At 37.3% G+C, this 20,383-nt stretch overlaps 2 protein-coding genes across 8 annotated transcripts in view; both read right to left on the bottom strand.

Moving 5' to 3' along the window:
• Positions 1-2,937: 2,937 nt before the first annotated feature.
• Positions 2,938-4,824, bottom strand: LOC134813274 (uncharacterized). The gene is made up of 4 exons (XM_063820964.1): positions 4,513-4,824; positions 3,577-4,282; positions 3,290-3,388; positions 2,938-3,098 (listed from the first exon to the last, which is right to left on the bottom strand). Exons 1-4 carry the CDS (start codon positions 4,822-4,824, stop codon positions 2,938-2,940), a joined length of 1,278 nt encoding a protein of 425 aa, XP_063677034.1.
• A 1,527-nt stretch (positions 4,825-6,351) lies between these two features.
• The window catches only part of LOC134812643 (putative uncharacterized protein DDB_G0291608), a 44,401-nt gene continuing 30,369 nt past the window's right edge, over positions 6,352-20,383 (bottom strand). Inside the window, exons 2-26 of one of the 7 annotated variants that reach the window (XM_063820132.1) lie at positions 19,125-19,190; positions 18,571-18,612; positions 18,268-18,343; positions 17,952-18,136; positions 16,090-16,125; positions 15,764-15,839; positions 15,046-15,206; positions 13,470-13,609; positions 12,909-12,976; positions 12,595-12,790; positions 12,272-12,423; positions 11,972-12,095; positions 11,507-11,653; positions 11,259-11,396; positions 10,939-11,114; positions 10,630-10,800; positions 10,137-10,283; positions 9,871-9,991; positions 9,493-9,750; positions 9,242-9,343; positions 8,206-8,349; positions 7,779-7,984; positions 7,333-7,575; positions 7,025-7,150; positions 6,352-6,861 (exon numbers count right to left, since the gene is read on the bottom strand). In XM_063820132.1, the coding sequence (XP_063676202.1) occupies positions 6,807-6,861; positions 7,025-7,150; positions 7,333-7,575; positions 7,779-7,984; positions 8,206-8,349; positions 9,242-9,343; positions 9,493-9,750; positions 9,871-9,991; positions 10,137-10,283; positions 10,630-10,800; positions 10,939-11,114; positions 11,259-11,396; positions 11,507-11,653; positions 11,972-12,095; positions 12,272-12,423; positions 12,595-12,790; positions 12,909-12,976; positions 13,470-13,609; positions 15,046-15,206; positions 15,764-15,839; positions 16,090-16,125; positions 17,952-18,136; positions 18,268-18,343; positions 18,571-18,612; positions 19,125-19,182 (3,348 nt within the window). In that variant the 5' untranslated portion in view covers positions 19,183-19,190 and the 3' untranslated portion in view covers positions 6,352-6,806. Of the gene's footprint in view, positions 6,862-7,024; positions 7,151-7,332; positions 7,576-7,778; positions 7,985-8,205; positions 8,350-9,241; positions 9,344-9,492; positions 9,751-9,870; positions 9,992-10,136; positions 10,284-10,629; positions 10,801-10,938; positions 11,127-11,258; positions 11,397-11,506; positions 11,654-11,971; positions 12,096-12,271; positions 12,424-12,594; positions 12,791-12,908; positions 12,977-13,469; positions 13,610-15,045; positions 15,207-15,763; positions 15,840-16,089; positions 16,126-17,951; positions 18,137-18,267; positions 18,344-18,570; positions 18,613-19,124; positions 19,191-20,383 lie in introns of all 7 variants that reach the window. The other 6 variants (XM_063820133.1, XM_063820131.1, XM_063820138.1 and 3 more) reach the window with 6 other exon arrangements.

Consider the following 20,383-nt stretch of genomic DNA (forward strand, 5'->3'; position numbering starts at 1 on the left):
GACGTTGCTCAAAGTAGCAGTTCTCAACAAGACTAGCTTTATCCAGATCCTCCATCCCGAAGAAGATGACTTTAAAGAATATCAGCCCGGGACTTTTCCTACCACCTATCGTCAGATGGTACTCTCCCTCTACCTCCTCTCCTTCCAAAACTCTCTGAAAACAGTCAGAGTGCTTGTTAGATTTTGAAATGGAGTGACAAATTTCGTAATAATATTTGTATTTATTTTTAATATTATCCTAAAGTTCTAATACTGTGGTCTATAAAATATTAGCTGACGCCATGAGAGTATCGAAATAGTTTGTATTTTTTTTTAAATTAGAAAAGTTGGGAGGCATGCTTACCTCTAGGGGAATGTTAAGCATCCCAAGATCTGTATCTTCTGATTCAGTTTCGGCCAAGACTTGTAAATCAAGAGTGTCCCCCTGGTGGCAAACATCCAAAAAGTAGAACTCGTCCCACCGTGGATCCCACGTTCGCTGGACTACCTAAGAGAGCATATAGAACCAAGAACTTTCCGCGTAACCAGCGAAAGCAAGAATAATTGAATCTGCAAAGTTAACACTGGACACAATGACACGTATAACGAACAAATACCTTCGTTTCAGCCAAAACCGACTCTCCTATTGTGATCCTAACAAACGGGTCCGGTTTGTTTTTCTTCTTCTTCAGCTCGCCGTGAAGTTTCTTGGCTCGGAGAATCTGAACGAACAGCTGTCCTCTAATTTTGTACATCTTGATTCTTGCTCTTAGTCTTTCTCGGCACTAAATCAAAAAGCTTACAAAGATCATATAAACTCGAACTGAAACTATTTAAGTCATTAACATTGTTTAACATGGCTTTGGGCCTAAATCCAATGTGTGAGCAAATCACTAAAATTATGGTATTTTAGTCTGCAATAGAAATTATAACTCCGAATCTGCCTGATTAAAATGCTCATAAAATTGAGGCGTGGTTGAAGCCAATCAGAATCTTAGTTATTCATGTAGCGGCGTTATAGCCTTCAATCACATCCCGATCAACTTGAAGATATAGATATAGATCTATAGGCTTGGTTCATGGAAGGTGATGGTTATCTAGAAATATGACTTACATATCATGAGTTATTAACACTTATCACTTGGGGGCCTTTTTGATAAACTAGGGATGGACATTACTGGAAAGAAAAGGTGGAGTGGCTGGAACCTTGCGATTAAGGGAACCTTATCGTAATTAAATTGTCTTTTCCACGAGCAACTCATAACGTATTTTTAGGAAACAAAGCTACTGACAAATTTGGTTGCTCTAAATTTATTTTTCATACATTTTGAAGTATTAACTTTCGATACAATACAGTGAAACTATATTGCGTATTTAAGAACGTTATCAGTTGAAATCATAAATGTAACAAGTAATTGTTTGAAAAAAGCTTCTCGATCAATCACAAGATATAGATACCGTTATTGATTATGCTTTATAATAAGCCACATCTCCCACAACAATTTAAACCACATTTAACAGTGAATATTGCAATATTTTTATTAACCCCAATAATCACAATTGTCTAGATCATCAATTGTACGATGATGGCATGGAAATATGTGGTGCCCAAATTCCAACTGAGTACATTTGTTTAACAATCAATACTGCATAACTCTTAAATTCAAGAATCAAATATGTAATCAATATTACCTTTTACTACTCTAAGCTCACATGACCATAACGTGAGAAAGTGTTAGTATTGAACCATTACTATTAGTGTATTAGTGATTATTCCTCTAAATAATGTAAAACTGTTTGTAAGATGAATACAATTTACAGGCTCATCAACTTTAATAATTAGTATGTTAATAGTTGTGGAACACAACAAGAAAATTGAGAATAATCTTGTGCGAGGGTAGGGACCCAGATGTCGTTTCTAACCCAAATAAACTTTAAGGAGGCTTCTCATCAGTAGCCGCACCTCCTTACTCGGTTTCTGAACTGGAATTCTATGGGCTTCCAGACGGCCAGACCGAGTATTACCACCCCATCCTTCTAGAGTTCATCACAAGTAGCACCCACCTTGAAGATCTTTGACACCCAGACACACCCCATTGGCGAACAAACTTTGGATATAATCTTACATGCTCCCGAAGGAATCCCTGGTTTATGGTCTTTCTCATCGTCACCAGCACTTTCACTAGAGTCACCAGCCCTTTCACTGGAGTCATCAGCCCAATCACTGAAGTATACAGAAGTATAGTTGTGGAACACAACAAGAAAATTGAGAATAATCTTGTGCGAGGGTAGGGACCCAGATGTCGTTTCTAACCCAAATAAACTTTAAGGAGGCTTCTCATCAGTAGCCGCACCTCCTTACTCGGTTTCTGAACTGGAATTCTATGGGCTTCCAGACGGCCAGACCGAGTATTACCACCCCATCCTTCTAGAGTTCATCACAAGTAGCACCCACCTTGAAGATCTTTGATACCATCAAAATCATAACACATACTAAAAACTGGGATGATAATTAATCACTCTACACTCGACTGTCACGTGACTTTTTCAACCCGTTCTCTAGCTGGTCCTGAACGACTATTCGAAACCCTAACCCTCATTATCTGATCCCAACCCTAACCCTAACCCAATCCTTAACAAAAGCATATGCTGAAACCCTAACCCTAACGAGAAATTAGACTAACTTCCTTATACGGTCATATCACGTGATCGAGGCAGCTTTTCGCCTATATCTCGTCAGGGGAGCATTTTAACCCTATGTCATGGGGGGTGATTTGGAATCAGCGTCCGAAAATACATCGATTGAAGTTGGTTTCAACTGTCGAGGGCCCTTTTAGAACAATCTCGAAGATCGACTGTAGAGTGATTTAGTACGCTCGAAAAAACTGGGTGAAAAGTACTTAGCAAACAACAACAAAAGTTGGATCGTCCCCGGCCCCGCGCGCCCCGGTTTTTGAGTCAGTGTCGTCCCCGGTCTATGATCGTCCGCGCGCGCGCGTCCCGGTCTATGAGTATTGAATCGGTGTCGTCCTCACTCCTTACACCCATTCGAATGAGTTTCCATAAAGTGAGCCATAATGGCATAATTCCTGTTGTCATCTCGGTATCCTTAAAGTGCTCTGAAATAATAATATGGTGTTATATTGGTCGGGGGCAGTATTAAATGGTCATAAGATATTATTAGTACAGTACTTTATAATAGCCTGATACTGATAGCAAAACCACAAAATGATATACTGATTGTTCAAGTGTATCATATTATATTCCTACGTATCACAAATTCTTATCTACTCGCTTGTTCGAAATTTACCAATCATTATGAGTTCGAAGGCTTCGCACATTTCATCTCGGTGGAAATGCCGGAAATGTTGTATAACACCCTCCGTCATGTTCGTGCCCACGAACTTTTCTGAAATGTTAGATGCAGTGAACACCGGGAATGTCAAAGTCTAAAGTTCACTTCGCAAAAACCTTACAGTAAATCGTATAGTAAATGTAATTTTGTAAAAACTGATTATAAAATAAATAAATAAACAAAGAATGTAGTAACAATAACAACAGAGAAGACAGAAGTGTTGCACACCCAACATCACTTACCCAACATTTTCCAACTGTTGGTGAGTTGTCGGAACAGCTCATTCGAGAAGACCTTGTTGAAATATGGGGTAGTAAACAGGACATCCCATCTGGTGACATTGTGGAATGTTCGAGATTCTTTAAACTTTCTCCCTATGTCTTTTAAGCCGGCGGAGCAAGTCTCCAGGTCATCACTTACAGCTCCTAGTTCTGCCTGTGCTGAGTTTAGATCTCCGGTAACTGTTTCCAATGCAGTTTCAGTCCTGTTCATATCAGCAGTCACCTCCTCCAGCTCAGCAGTCACCCCCTCCAGATCAGCAGTCACCTCCTCCAGATCAGATGTTACCCCCTTCAGCTCCTCCTCTGCAGTGACCAGCTTTTCCTTCGTTACATTAAGCTGCTTCTTAGCTTCAGTGAAATTCAGTTGACTTGACTCTAACTCTTCTTGAGTTGAATTAAGAAGATTGGCTAGTGTCTCCACTTTCTCCTCCGACCTACTAAGTTGAGCCTCTGTTCCGTTCAGCCTTCCAGTCACACTTGCCAGTTTCTCTTGTGACTCTCTCAACCGAGTATCTAGTTTCCTTTTCCACTCACACACTTTTACCTCACTCACAGACCCACTCCGTGATCTGTCCAGAATATCCTCCCATCGAAGGATCCTAGTGTCGGAAAATTCCTCTAAATGAAAACATAGTCCCCCTTCTGCTATTTTCTTTATTTCAGCCGACTCCAATACATTGGAATATACATTGAACTGATAAAGGCTTCCTCCTAACGCATGACCAGAATATCCATGACGGCCATAATGATAATGACCACCAAACCATAACTGCCCTCCCATTGTCAGCCTCCTCCCGATGTAGTCTGGTCTGTTGCTACCAAATCACCGTCCAGGTATAACTTTATTGTCCTGGACGCTACAGACCACGTTATGCAATAACTAAACCACTTTCCAACTGGTACTGTGAAAAGGTTGTGTCTGTTTTCCAAACCTGTATCAGCTACTACTCTGTTAAATTCGCCATTAGGCGCAATCAAAATCTCGTCAACGCTAGTTAAGTAGTTAAACACTATCGGGTGTGAAGATGAGGTGGAGATACGTTTGATCCACGTGCATATGGACAGAGAATCTCGGAATGGGGCCATGTCATAGTTGAAACTAATATGATCGCTCGAAGAGGTTCCAAAGTGCAGTGCACTGTACTGCTTATCACTATCAGTTGATGCAAATACAGGCAGGTAAATAACACAAAGGAACAAGAGAAACATACCTTCGAGGTTCGAGTATGAAATGAATGTAGAATTATTATGTTAACTAGTCCGGGGTATTCGGAGGCGATAAAATGGAACTTTCTGGAGCAAGGCTGGTTACTTTTAGCATGAACTACCACTGCACCAGGAAAGTTATAATGTTAGATAAGCTAGCAGGGTGGCACGACAAACCTCGTTAACCAAGGAATCCTCAAACTTGATGATTTATCTCGCATAAATTTTAGCATTCACTTGAAGTTCAGAAACCTAATATGTAAATATGATGATAATGCGGGTCTGGTTTATAACTTTATATTATACGACTACGAGACGGGTACATTAACTAAACGGGTGATACTCGTAAAATATCGAGTCCAACTCTGCGCGCGTCCTGGTTGTCATACTTTGTATGACCCGCCGCGCACGAAGTGCGCGGCTCCCCCTGTATCGTCAGGACGATAAAGGGGTGAAACGACCGTGGGGGTCGCAACGTGATACAACGTCCTGGTAGGTTGTAAACCTACAACGGGTACAGCACGGCGCACGCTGGTCGCTGGTTGTTGGTGGAATTAATTAAAAAAGGTTACGAGATAAGACTATCACTAGCTTACAATTTTTGTATTACTAATTTGATAAAAATCTGTTAATTATACTCCCACTTTATCTATTCCTGGGATTTCAAATTGAATTTCCTTCCCAGACAGTGCTGGCTTATTAAGTTCATGGTTAACTAGAAATCAACGGGTGATTGGTCTTGGTAGGTTATTAACGTACAACTAGAAATCTAATCGTGAAATTGACTGAAGGGTTGTTATGCCCGTTAAGTATTATAAACAGAACAAACCGGATTGGCATTATATGAGAAATCACAATTAAAACCAGTTATATTGGCACAATTTAAGTTGATGATTATACATTAACGTTAGTAATAGATTTTATTGGCAAGCAACAACACAAGTTAAAGTAGTAATAAGTTATTACTTAGGCAGAAGATCGACCACATGCTCAAATCAAAGCGCTTCTTTTAAATAACTACATCCAAAAAGATGTTAAAAGTAAAACCATTATATATATATTTGGATCTCCACAACAGATCGTATCATCAACACTTTTGATTGCACCGCAATTGAACTTTCATCAACCATGGCTTCTTTTAAAGGCGCCAGTTATCTTGAAAATGATTTCCCTATAAAAAACCTCCTTTTAGATTAAAAATCGTATAAATTTCAAAGCTCTATCAAAACCAATATGTATTATAAACGTTTCTAAACATATTATATGACACACATTACAATGTCGTTGTATCTAGAGGGTAGAAAAGTCATGTACATGTACGATTCCCGCTTAAAGTAGAAAAACTAAAAATATAAGTTACCCTAAAAATAATTTACATCAACATAAATAAAGTTAAAAATTTGTTTGACACTAACTTTAATTTTCCATTATTTTACGACGTCCTAAATGTTTCAAATCATAGGTACCAACTTTGATGGTCAAACTTATAGTTTCAAATGTAAATGAGTAAATTTACAAACCAAAAACCAATCATCCCACATGAAAATTTGATCAACTTATAAAGCAAATCAATTTATTTAGAATCAAGTTAACAAATGTCAACTCCAAAGCAAGTAGACGACCTTTTTTAAACCCAACTGCGCCGCATTGTCCAGACTAAGGACCCCTGTCAATACATACTAACAGAACTATTTATCTTGATGTTTATATTTTGACAATATCCGCTAAATTGGGATCACACGACACATCTTGTCACCAGACACTCCAATCGTGGGTCAAATGATTTCTCTTCTTGAACAATGAACATCTATTAAACACGCGCGCACACACACACACACACACACAACAAACAAAGTAAGAAAGCAGCTGATGTAAGAGTCTGGCTGCATTTGGTAGAGCGCTGATTGATGATGGAACTACGTCATCGTCGTAGCGTGACGTCATCGCTTCAAATTGTAACGTCATCACCCCAAGTTATGACTTCGTCATTGTCTGCTGTCATCTTCGCTCTCGTCGTCTGATGGAGGTGGGCTGTGGTACCTAAAAATGGGAAATGTATTAAGTCAAACCTGATAAATACGGGGGCAAAAAAGCCTCAAAGCCAAATTGAAAGACGCAAAAAGAGGTTCCAACTAGCGCCAAACATCTTGTAGAACCAAGTAATCTAGGATAAGTTCCCACTCAGCTGATAGATAAGACTAACCGGGACTGTGCAGCGTGAGGAAGAGGATGTTGTGGCATAGGTTGGGGGATTAGACCCGGTCTCAGCTGGATGTAGCTCATTGCCGAATTTAGCAGCTGCGGGTTCAGAAATGGTATGGGGTTGTACCTGAAAGATGTCCGTTTAGCTCAGTAAATTCTACATTTCACAACAAATTTCAGGTTTTTAATATCATGGCAGATTTCTTTAAGATTCATGGCCTATCTTGAGACGGTCTCTTCAAAGAGAGTAGAGACCGTCTCCCAAGAACATCACGAAATGCTTGAAAAGTAAACCAAATCATCTCAAACTTATAGCGTTGCTGGACAGACCCAGGAGGAGGTAGCCCGTGAGGGGACCTGCTATCGATACGTTGGTTCTTGTCCGCTGAGTGGAAGTCAGGAAACCCAGGTCCGTGGACAGGTCCATGGAATCCCGGCCCAGTTTGCTGCTGGAGGTTTCTCAAGTGGATTTTGAGTTCTTCAGGAATGTGGGGATGGCCGGGGTTAGGGTGGATGGCCTGTGGTCCTGGATCAGGTTGCTGCTTCATGTGCCTGATAATAAAACTTAATTGAGAGATTTTTAAACTGTTTAGTCGGGGCGGGCAACGGCAAATTTAATCAACTCAGATAACGTTTAATAAATTAATATACTCTCATCTCTGCATTTAAAGACACGTTTCCAAACCGGAGTGTTCATGATTGTACCACAAATTGAAATAAAAAGGAAAACTCCAACAACAGAAAGCGAAACTTACTTGTCCTGTTGAAGTCGAGGTGGGACCTGGTGCCGGTGAGAGGGCTGCATGACATTCTGGTGGATCTGAGAGTACATATTGAGCTGAGCTTGGGTCATGTGTGGGGGTTTCTGGTGCAGTGTCACTTTGTCAGAGTGGGTGTATTGAGGCTGTGCCCCCTTCTCCGAGTGAGAATATTGGATCGTGTTACTTTTCTCGTTCAGACTCTGAAATAGTTAGTCTGAGTCAGCTGGATCGAAGGATCGCGATTAATTCTAGAATCTCCCTAGAGATTATTACCGTGACATATTTACTCTTTAATGGTTCCCACTGTAGTCGATGACCAGGACCTAACAATCAGGGATAGCATCATACCACAATATTACCACAATATTACCACAATATTACCACAATATTACCACAATATTACCACAATATTAGTCGTTACCTCACTGTAAGATCCGGAAGATGAGCGGGACCTTTCCAGGGGTCTAGGAGCCAGGGGAGGTGGTGATAGAGCTAGCTCCTGGGGCAAACTTGTCTGTGACTGCTGATTGGATACTAGTGGCTGCTGATGTGGCGATGCTGCGCTCTGAAAATTATAAATTCCTGTATATTCATAATCTGTGAATAAACGTATGATTCTTCTTCATTCTCGAGCACAAGGATAGTAAAATATGTGAAATATGTTACGTGTTATTCGCGATTTCAAATTCTGGATTTGACTGGGATCGTCTGTGATATCACAACTTGACATACGTAATAATTTATCACTTTCAGTAAAATTCAACCTTGCCTCAAAGTTGCTTGTCTTACGCACAACTTATTTATTAGATACCGATGGCATAAACAGTTTATAAACGGTTTGTATTATATTTGGATGACTCAATAGTCGACATAATGTATGCGAATATGCGATGTCTGGATAACTCTATATATTTTGTTCATTATATCATGTTGCTTTCACGAATAATCTGACACGATCACATGTACGGAGTTAAAGCAAGCGACAACTTAAAATCACCAGTTTAGTCAAGTCACCACATGTTCAAATAAATAGCAAGATACCGCTCCAAGCTCCAATTAGGAGAGCTACACGTTACCGCTCGTAAGTAACTCTTCACTACAAGCTCAATAACAATAGTGTCATGAACACACCCGGAGGGCTTTAGAACCCGCTCAAATCCTCGCCATTCTTTTGTAACAATTAGAAACTTATACTAACAACCAAATAATGTTCTGTTTAAAACATCAGAGATACGGTGGGTAGAATATAACAAATTGACAGACAGATTTGTCAAACAATTAAAGATGCAATCTGTGTAACTCATATTAAAGTTGTTACGATATCTTTGACCAGGAGACTTTCAGATACCAACGTTTAACTACAAACCTTTTTCTCGTTTTTAATTCTACAGAAAAACTTGCCACAGACAAAATATAAGTATCTCCGGTACGGTTAGACACGTGGTAGTAGTTGAAACCTGGACTGGTAGAGGATGAGCTGGAGATTTATGAAGCGAGGGAGAGGAGGGGATGGGAGGTTGGTATCCTGGGGTATAACCCTGTTCCACCTGATCGTTGGGCTGAGGGAATTGTCAGTCAGTTATATCACGTGGGGAGTTAATTTAAAACTTGATCAAGTCAAATTTCAAATTTGATAACGTTTTACGCCGATCGGAGCTTCAATCGAACAACTTCAATGAAGGTTCCATAAAAAAGAAACGTCAAGCACCTCGTAGGTAAGCGTATCCTCGTGACTTCCATAACTGCTGTTATTTTGGCTCTCCTCAATAGAGTTGGGTAGTTGGGAAACAGGGGGAGCGAGGTGGGTCGGAGCGTGCTGCTGGGGAGGCGAGGAGTGAGCCGGACTGTTCGTTACCTTGCTCGGAGAGAATATTTCCGGTGAGAAAGCTTGTAACGTTGATTGAGGGGAGAAATGAGTTGGGGAGAAGGAAACTGGGGCTCCGTTAGTTACTTTTTCAGGACCACTCTGAGATATAGTATCGTTAAACCTATAGAAAAAACCTACGAAGGACAGACTTTAAGCTTGGCGAATTAGTGTCTTAATTTCATCTCCAGGAATAAATTATCTAATTAAAATGATTAGAACCTTGTTTGAAGGAGGTCTAGTATGGTCGACATGATTTCTCCTATCATGTTGCTGGAGTCTTATTGGCTGCTGCAAACCCTCCAAAGGAGACCGTACGTTCGTGTTGTGTGTATTGTGGTGGCTGAAAGGACAGTCATTAATCACTTTCCAACGGGGTATTTACTCACATCTTGATTTTTATCAGCAATATTAACTAACATGAGTTGATTAAATTGATTTTAATGTGCGGTTGATTTAAATCATTTTGCCCAAAATTTGACAAACACCTGTTGTTGTTGTTATGGTGGAAGTTGTTGTTATGGTGGAAGTTGTTCAAATAGTTGTTATTGTTGTTATGGAAGTTGTTCGCAATCCCTCTCGATTTGTTGTTATTAGAGTTGTTTGTGAATTGGTGTCCTCCGCGATTATTGTTACTGAAATTGAATCATTATATTATCCCTCACAATAACCAGTATTTAAACCAACAATGATCATGATATAATTAGTTTCGGTGAGTTAACTTATGAATGATGAGCCAGTAATTCCGTACGTCGATTTGCACAAACATTCTTTGCAAATATATGTGGCTCATCTTCTTGACTCACAAGGTTGCTCAGTAACTTAATCAAAAGTTATAAATCATAATATCATATCTAATCAAAGGTCTATCTCAACGATCTTACGGCGAATGTGCACATGATATTGAAATGATAATGAAATGAAAATTGAAGATGCTCAGCTAAATCCTGCTTCTGTAAAGAGATGCTGTATCTAACAAACCTCTGCATCATCAAATTTTGGAAGATAAGAAGTTTCTTAATCAAATCTTTATCGGTTTTTGAAGGTGGTTGATAGGGTACGGTTTTGGTAGGTGGTATAATTACTGCAGCTGCGGTTGAGTGCTGTGGAGTGGAAGCCCGTGATGTCTTGTGGGTTGTTCTTGAGGATGAACTAGTCGGTAGGTGGCGTGAAAATTCTAAAAACTATCAAATTTTAATTTATGGGTAGAATTTGGATGCTATGATGGTAGAAATGAAAATAAGGAAAATTTATTTATCCCCGCTTAGCCGAAATTATAAAATGTATTACTTGTAGAACTTATTGGGTATGTTTATCATGTCGTGAAATACAGGAGTGTTGTGCCGAGGATAGTTGTTTTGTTGAGGATACATGTTCCTGTGGTTCTGGAGATGGGCCGGCATCATCGGACCCATGTGACTTGCTGGCCGGTGCTGCTGCTCCAAATTCGAAAACACTGGCATCGCCTGACGAAATACCTACATAGATTATAGAAACATTGTAAGTTTGATCAAATCATTAGAAAATAACGAAGTCATTTCTTGAGGTCTAACCAGACATATATTTTTAAAAGGTAACCAATAAATAGGTTTAAGAAGAGTAAGACTAACTGGAGGAGCGGGGAAGGGCGGAGGAGCGGGGGAAGGTTGTCGGGTGGGAGGAGCTGAATCCATTTTAGAGTTACTAAACATGTTACCAGGGAATAACAGGTTCCAGTGGTAGACGTTTATACGGAGAAGATTGTAGTGCTGAAGTAAACGCTCAGTTGAAATACAATAAACACATACTTAATATTGTAGAGTTATGTCTATTGTCTAGTTATAAATTGAGAAGCTCGAGCAAAGAAATGAGGACTCACGTGAATTCCCAGGTTATAGAAGAACTCCACTATTTTCGGATCATCAGGCAGAGGGTTCCGTTCGTCACAGTAGGAAGGAGGATCCGTGAAGTGGGGAGCTGACCGACATAGCATTGGAGGTATGTTCAGAGGGAATGGCGAAACGTACTAAGGAGGCATGTAATTCATAATTTAAGTGTTTTTATTTAAGTTATCGAAACGATCACGTTAGTCTGACAATCCTTCATTTTGTTCGCTACTCTCAAAGGAACTGAAGATGAACGTAACAAATGATCGATATGTTATATCGCGTTTTGAGCCTGCCACCAGGCCAGAAACCCAATAATTATTGTTATTCGTCATAGACTTAAACTGATTATCTTTGACAGAATATTGAGTCTGGTTTTCTTCAGTTTGTCTCATTTTTGCAGCATTTCATAACTGTTCATCCTACAGTATTAAAGTACCCAAATTAATTTTACGAACCGACTCGGGGAAGACCCGCTTTATGTTGACCACATGATTATCTATGCAGACATTGTTATCTTTGTGCGTTGCTAGTAGACTCTCCATTTGGTCTGCTGTGTCGTAGGACACGAAGCCAAATCCCCTGAAGATATTTATTAATTCACCAAATATGTTATTTCATTGAAGATGATAGTATCCCGCTGATAGTATCCCGCCATAATATAGAGCAGTCATCAGTGATCAGTAAACATTGATTACAGGGCGTAGAGAAATAAAAATAGCATACAAGTAAAGACATAAACGAGACAGTTCACATACTTGTTCCGTCCTGAAATCTTATCCCACTTCAGAAAGTAGCTGCTGATTTTACCAAACTTAGAAAAGAACCCTTTAAAGGTTTCAGGGGTGGTGGTGTGATTGAGACCCCCGACGAAAACACGGTGTTCCAGGTACCCATCGTCACCTTGCGACTATAAAAAATGAAAGGTTTCATGCAGCAGCAAACTGTGCACAGACTGGCAATGTACCAAAATGGTGTAAAGTATCAAAAAATATGTGCATATCAGCCAGAGGACTTTAAATAAAGTGTGAAATGGTAACATTTTAAACCACTGTCTCGTGTTGCAGAGAATTTAACGTACGCTGTTAGAGGAAATGCTGCCACGATGATGAGATCGTCTACTTCCAAAACTGGTAGGAGTGTAGGATCTTTCTACTCCCGGCGTGTTTTCTCGTTCGTCTGAATAATACAGATCACCTTCGTCCGACCGGCGCTTCTTTTTCCGTTTGTCTTGCGACCTTGATCTTAGTTTGGTTGGCGGATAGTCCTCCGTTAACCTGCACAGTAAAATTCAGGTCGAATATGGCTTCGACCAAGTCGAGCAATGTGTAGTTTCATGCATTCATCAAAACATTCCGAGGCAATTAAAATGCAAATCCTGAATATTTTACATACTTAATGCGAGCTATGTCATCTTGGAGTCTCCAAATGTGTTCTCTGACATCTTGGATCGAATCTTCGCACTGTTTGGAGGAGATAAGAAGGTAACATAGAGTTGTTATGGCTGAATATTACTCCACACGCGGTTTGGAGAGAAGAAATATGCAGAGAAAAGGACAGCCATCGGACAAGTTGCAGCGCTGCGCGTGATAAAATCGAGAGTTTTAGGACAAACTTAGCGTAAGCTTTAAACATTACGTCACATAAATGTCGCCGCGCGTGGCGTTTTATGACCCCCAATAAGATATTTTATCGTGAATTCAACGCTTGAACATAAAAGTAAGAAGCACAACAAGTGCCAAAATAAGCGCCTTTATTCTATAAATTACTAAAGTCATGCGAAAGTACTTATTGAAGGGTCACCTTGATGAAATTGCGCAAAATCTCACGTAAAATTTAAATTGTAAACATCTGCACACAACCTCTGATAAGATAATTGGATCATACCCGGATGGAACATAACAAGATCACAGTGGGCCTTTATCCCCACACCTTATTTGGTCCTATTAACATTACCTGTGCGGCTTTTGCATCCTCAAGTTCTCCCTTCTTTTCGAAAAGTTCTTCTTCAAGACGTTCACGATCTTGACGCAGTTTAATCAATTCCAGGTCGTCAAAATCACTGTTCAGCGAGCTGATTGATTCCGACTTTCGAGCTGAAATAACAAATTATTAAATCGTGTATTGCCGGGAAGGCTGTTAATTTAGGATAGAGTTTTTGTGGCACTTATCTCAGTTTGTTCTTTTGTAGTTATTCTCACACAGCTGAGTAAAAGTTTTTCAACTTAAAAGCAGTGTTTATAATTCAATTTATTATTATTATTATTTCATTCAGCCGCCCAGACCATGCGTTTTTTATCTTAATATTTTTCAATTATTAGATTTGACAGATTCATTTCGTATCTCAAATTGGAAGAGAACATTCAAACTTCAAAGCAGTTGCAGTTTTAGATCATAATTTATACAATTGCTTTACTATACCGGTCGGCGCGGTGGTGGCAAGTTGACACAAATCAACTTCTTTTGATACAAACAAATATTCGCATGTTATTGAAGCTGAGAATTTCTCATTTCTGAAACTTTATCGCCCACTTTTTTAGGATTTCTTGGATATAATTATCGTACTGAACAGCAACTCTCCACATACACAATAAAAATTCAGATTCATATTTCAATTACAATTATTTATCTTTATACACCAAGGCTAAGTTAGCTACGTTATTGGGAGTTGTGTGTGACTCGCTGGAATGTAACTTATTGGTTTTTTAAAGTTTATAAAATTTAGATTTAGCACCTAAGTAAGTAAGTAAGTAAGTTGGTCTACACGGAGCCTGGCCTCCGAGCTTCAGTACCTTGTTTAACTTGTGCTGTGGTACAAATACGGCACCTTCTTTTGTGCTGTGGTACAAATACGGCACCTTCTTTTGTGCTGTGGTACAAATACGGCACCTTCTTTTAAACACTTGTTGTATCGTATTTTACCCAACGAGGCAATTATCTCACTCTAATCGCCGATAACGGTTAATACTTTCCATGAAGTATCCAACCACATTTTTTGTCATAGGAAATTTTAAAATTGCAGTGATGAAAACAACACGACTGTGAAAACAGCAGTGTGAAGTGTTGGAAAGTATTTTGTCTAGCTTCAATAACTGTCAGCTACAATTTTATAGCTGGGCTGGTACCACGATCGCGGCAATCCTGTAAAAATAGTTCCAGATTTGAGGGCATTATACCCACTATTATATATTTTAACATACATGACAACTAAATACTAATCGCTGCTTACTTATTACAAGACAAATCAATCGAATATTTTATTCAATTAGTTAATTATTCCATGTTTGACTAGAAGACCAATTCTTGCTGTTATTGTCAGCCGATGATATAACATTCAAATTATAGATAAGATCAACCAAAACTTACGGAGGTGGCCTACACTCAGCATCTTGAAGCGATAATGGAATTCGGAAAGGCAAAAGCAGCAACACTCAAATCCGTTTATAAAAGATAAATAAACAATTCAATAAACGGCCACAATTACAAAGTAACCGGTAAGGTCGAACGGTCGCGGTGGAAATTTAACACTTACAATCTAGATTGGAAGAACGATTACTGAACTCCACGTGTAGCTGCCTTCCAAAGAACATGGCCCCATTAGTGTGTTTTATCGCGTTAGCTGCGTCCTCGATGGAATGGAAATCTACAAAAGCATAACCTTTGTTTCGCTTCGTCACGTGATCGATTACCAAACTGAAATAAACGAATGATAATAATAATAGAGTCCTGGGACCCTCCGAGCATAAATATATAAGGGATATGAAAGTGATTTAATATAGAATGACGCGAAAATTAGGAATGCTATGTGATCACCTATGTCGAGAGTGTTGCGTCACATATTTTCGTATATTTGTAACTTAATAAAGCGTTTAAAACTCATTGCTTTTAATATAATTACCACTAGTAATTACCACTAGTATATTAGTATAATTACCTAGTATAATTACCACTAATGTAATTACCACTGAACAGTAAAGTATGGTCATCTGCCAGAACATATATCAATAACAAAGAGTTTTCATTAGTCATTACTGCTGAACAGTAAAGTATGGTCATCTGCCAGAACATATATCAATAACAAAGAGTTTTCATTAGTCATTACTGCTGAACGGATATTTATAATATACGAACTACGAAGACAAAAGTAACGAGACTAAATAGCAAAACAAGTCCGTTCGTTAGGATGATAAGGATTAAGGGTGTCGCTTAAAATAAACGCACATTAATTCACAATTTGTTAATTAATTTACCTGGTTTTAAGAGGATTAAATCGTGCAAACTGTCCTTCTAAGTCCTCTGTACTTATTGAGTTGTCTAAGTTGCGAACTGAACATTTTTTTTTTATTAAATACTTTTCAAATTTTACTAAGTACAGCAATGGATGAATATAAAATAGAATCGTAATATCGAATATAAAATAGAATATAAATTAATTTTTTTTTCTTCGCATATTCGAGTTTTTTGTTTGAACTTGTATTCATTTTTAAATATTACGTTTAAATATATGCGTTATACAGTAATAATATTATTTTTCCAATAACATTATTAAATTTAAATGATTGAAAAGTAAACTAACCATAAACTGAGTTTGATGGAGGATTGTCGTTCTTATCTGTAGAAATTATTAACCGTTAGAAAAGGAGAAGAAAACATCAACTTAAATGTATTGAATAAGACAATTACAAATTGATCGACGACGGTGATTTTTTTGGTAAAAGTTGTTTTTAAAACAAAATGAGATTGGACATAATTCAATATGATATAAATAAAAAAATAATATTAACTGACTGACTGACTTACACGGATACATAATATAAAACTTTGACTCTAATGTAAACTGTAAAGCCTAGCCACTCAACCGTGAGGTAAGCAGCGATTAACACCACAGTCTACTAAATTAATACTAATAGATTTATCTTTGATAAATATCTTTAAAGGCTTTGTCAAAGTAAAGAGATCTTTTGAAAGATTCAGCGCAAAAATAGAAGGAATTGGACCACGTCTCATCACATATCTTCCAGCTACAACAAGAAAATACCGCTTTAGATGTACTAAAGTTTGACTTATGGCATCTTACAAAAAATGTGCGTGACAGTCAATATTGTGATGTGTATGTTAGGTATTTAGTATGATAATTTGCTGGCTAGCAAAGTATTTAAGTTCACTAAGTGTTGTTTTTTCCGTACTAGGACACGCTTGAATGGCTTGAATGTGTCTTCTTTGGGTATGTTTCTACTGTCGCGTCAAAGGTACCGACCTTTTATGTATCTATGAAAGAAGAAGTAAGCAAAATTGACGGACGTCATAATATTAGTTACTAGCTGGCCACAGGTGCTAACTAAATCTATGTAGCTAGAGTTTGGTGCTGGTCAGGATTCTAAGAATAGCATTATGTACCAAATACACTTGCACTCCTTGACATAGTTTCGTAGTTCATTTATAGACTTCACCATAGACTACTATATTTATAAGGGAGACGCAGCATAATTCTTGACAAGTAACAGTGATTAGTTGATGACCAATAAAATTCGTAATTCGATGTCATGAGTAACAAAAATGCACCACCTCATAACATAACAATGTGATAATTAAGTATATTAACCACAAAAATCTAGCGTATCAGGGATAGACATTTAAACAAATAACTTGCATTTTTAATTTATGCTTATGTAGACAGTGTAGTGACTAGTCAATGTAGTGACTAGACAGACTTTGATTAAATACATAGATATTAGATAAAGAAACCACTCTTTAATACAAATCACGTTTTTAAAAACAAATCAAGTTTTTTAGACTTTTTAATGAAGCTAAGCCATAAAAGTCATGTAGGAAAATTAAGATATCCGAATAGTTGAATCGTGAGGTATGTAAAGTGTTGTTGGGTGTGCTAATATGCCATATATTTTACACGCTATGACGCAGAGTTGATGACGTATAAATAACATGAAAAACGCCTTATATAAAGTTATAAAAAGTTCGCCTTTTAACACATTTTTGGGATGAATAGCGAATCACTTGAAGGTAAGTTATGTAAAAATACTTTTAGACACGCTGGAGCTGTGAGGTCATTTCAAAATGGCAACTTACTTAACTTACTTAACTTACTTAACTTACTTAACTTACTTAACTTACTTAACTTACTTAACTTACTTAACTTACATAACTTACTTAACTTACTTAACTTACTTAACTCACTTAACTCACTTAACTTACTTAACTTACTTAACTTACTTAACTTACTTAACTTACTTAACTTACTTAACTTACTTAACTTACTTAACTTACTTAACTTACTTAACTTACTTAACTTACTTAACTTACTTAACTTACTTAACTTACTTAACTTACTTAACTTACTTAACTTACTTAACTTACTTAACTTACTTAACTTACTTAACTTACTTAACTTACTTAACTTACTTAACTTACTTAACTTACTTCGATTATTGTTGTGATTTCCGGCGTACCAAGGAGGTTGCTTTGTGTTAAACTGAACTTTTATCTTAGTGTCTTGTAAAGAGAACCCATTGAGATGTTTAACGGCCTCTTTGGCGTGGGAAGGGTCGTGATATTCAACAAATGCGTGTCCTCTGTTCTTGCTGGAGTGCTCTGTCATCATTAACCTGCATGACAGCCAATTACAGTTAACTTGGTACTGATGTTAATTGAGAATAGGTATAATGTTAAATCATGGCTTTTTCGATAGATAAGAAAATTGTAGACGGTCAGCAATGAAATTCAGTAAATATCATACTTGACTTTGGCAGGTCCAAATCTGAGGAATAACTCTTTCAGTTCAGATTCTGTTGTATCATAGCAAATATTAAAAACTGAAATAAATAAAAGGTTATCCGAAAAGAGTTGTCATAATACATGATGTTGCAAAGTTGGCCAGAACCAACAAAAGCTCTTATCACGCTGTTATCAGCGTTGTCGACAGATTAAGCTGACTGGGTTAATTTAAATACAAGCTGTGTAACACAAAAAATATGTGCATTTTTATAGAATAATTAGTTTTACTGGGCATGCTTAGGCAAGTGCTAAGTCTTTGACTTACCAAATAATGCTCTCTCAGAAAATGACTGTTCAGCAGTCTTGTCTGAAAAATTAACTTGGTTAATAAGTCCTAATTACAGCAGACATAATCCTGATCCTTTGAGTTTATAATCTTGATTATACTAGAATATGTTTAAAGTTCCGCAGAAACAAAAAGATAACCTCAACTTATCAACACCATATTCTCTAATTGCAATAAATAAGCAAACACTTAGTAATAACGACGAATAACAACGTGACATTATGATCACAATACACATTTCTCGATAAATGTAACATCAATATTCAATATCCATGACATATTAATTAACATTCACATGAACAATAAATTATATGTGCATGATGGAAAATTCGGAAAATTGGAAATGTTTCTATACTGCACTTATTTGTTATCAGAACTTTTTACTTATCATTGCAACAGATATTGAAGTGATATTCAGTTATTATGTGGTCTTCTAAATAAATTATATTGTTAGTTTGATATTATTAAATCACATTATTCTGTTAAACTAAATCTGTCAGAAGGTTGTTAACATTATTAAACAGAAAACATACCTGAATATTTAGGGGTAAACGATGATTTAGTCACATTTTCTGGGACTGATTCACTCATTACCTACTAAAGGTAATCTTTTTAATACAGCAGTTATATTATTTAAAGTTTTAAAGTTTTAAAAGTTCCACCGACCTAGTCTGCGTGTATAATTATAGAATATAGATCATTATAGTCAATAGTCATGACACTTGCACTCCACATATCAAAGGATAATACTTGTATGAGGCATTTCCACTTTTACTGAGAGACATGACAAGCATGATGACCATGGTACTCAAAAACTGGAACATCAAAACTGGTAACTTTTAGTGAAAATGGAGAGAAAGCTTATAGTGAACTTGGTGAGTAGGTAGATGGAAACCGAGCTCTTGGTATTGTCGTATAACTTACCAGAATACACATATAATATTTCAATTTGATATTTCGAAATAAAAATAAAAATGGTGCAAAATGGTGAATGATTTTCATGTTGGGTGAAGTGGGGGATCATGAGTATTTTTGAGAATTTTTGAATCTGAGAATTTTACCATTTTCGCCGGGAATACTCAAAAATGTCTCAAAAAGAGAAATTCAGCATGGATTTTTAATTTTCTCAAAAATTGTCCACTCAAAAATAGTGATATACCAAATCATTCTTCATATCAGTGCAATGTGGTCCAATTGAGATGAGAATCAATTTTTGAAAATGAGTTTTTCGCCTTTTCTCAAAAGTACTCAAAAATAATTTTTGAGAATTTGGCCATCTTCGTCGGGACTCTCAAAAATACTCATGATTCCCCCCCCCCCCCCCCCCCCCCTGAAGTTATGGATATAAGAATGTACCAGATACCTTAAGAACGACAAATTTAGTCTACCATGAATTTAGTCAACCAAATTTATTGAGGCGAAATTTTTCAGCGACTAATTTGAAAGTAGACCAAAATTTCAGTAGAGCATATATGACATGAATATCATTGAGCTTACATTGTTTATAATTAATATAATGACATCACCGTTGCTAAGTTGCTGAAATACTTAGACTATTGTCTATTACACATGCAATCCATTGCTTTTATGTTTACAAATAATATAAATTGCTTTATGCAACAAATCATTTAATCAACATGCCTGCCGTTAAACTTTAAAGTATGAATTTAAAGTATGACTGATGATCATGTGCAAAATCTGGGAAAAAAGTAGCTAAATAATGGAAAAATAAAATAAATGGAATGGAAAATGGTCTCGAAAAGTTGAAAAATGTGACTAAAATTAATGTAGA

Source organism: Bolinopsis microptera, chromosome 3, assembly GCF_026151205.1.
Source record: "Bolinopsis microptera isolate Bmic1 chromosome 3, MBARI_Bmic_1.0, whole genome shotgun sequence".
Classification (NCBI taxonomy): Eukaryota; Metazoa; Ctenophora; class Tentaculata; order Lobata; family Bolinopsidae; genus Bolinopsis; species Bolinopsis microptera.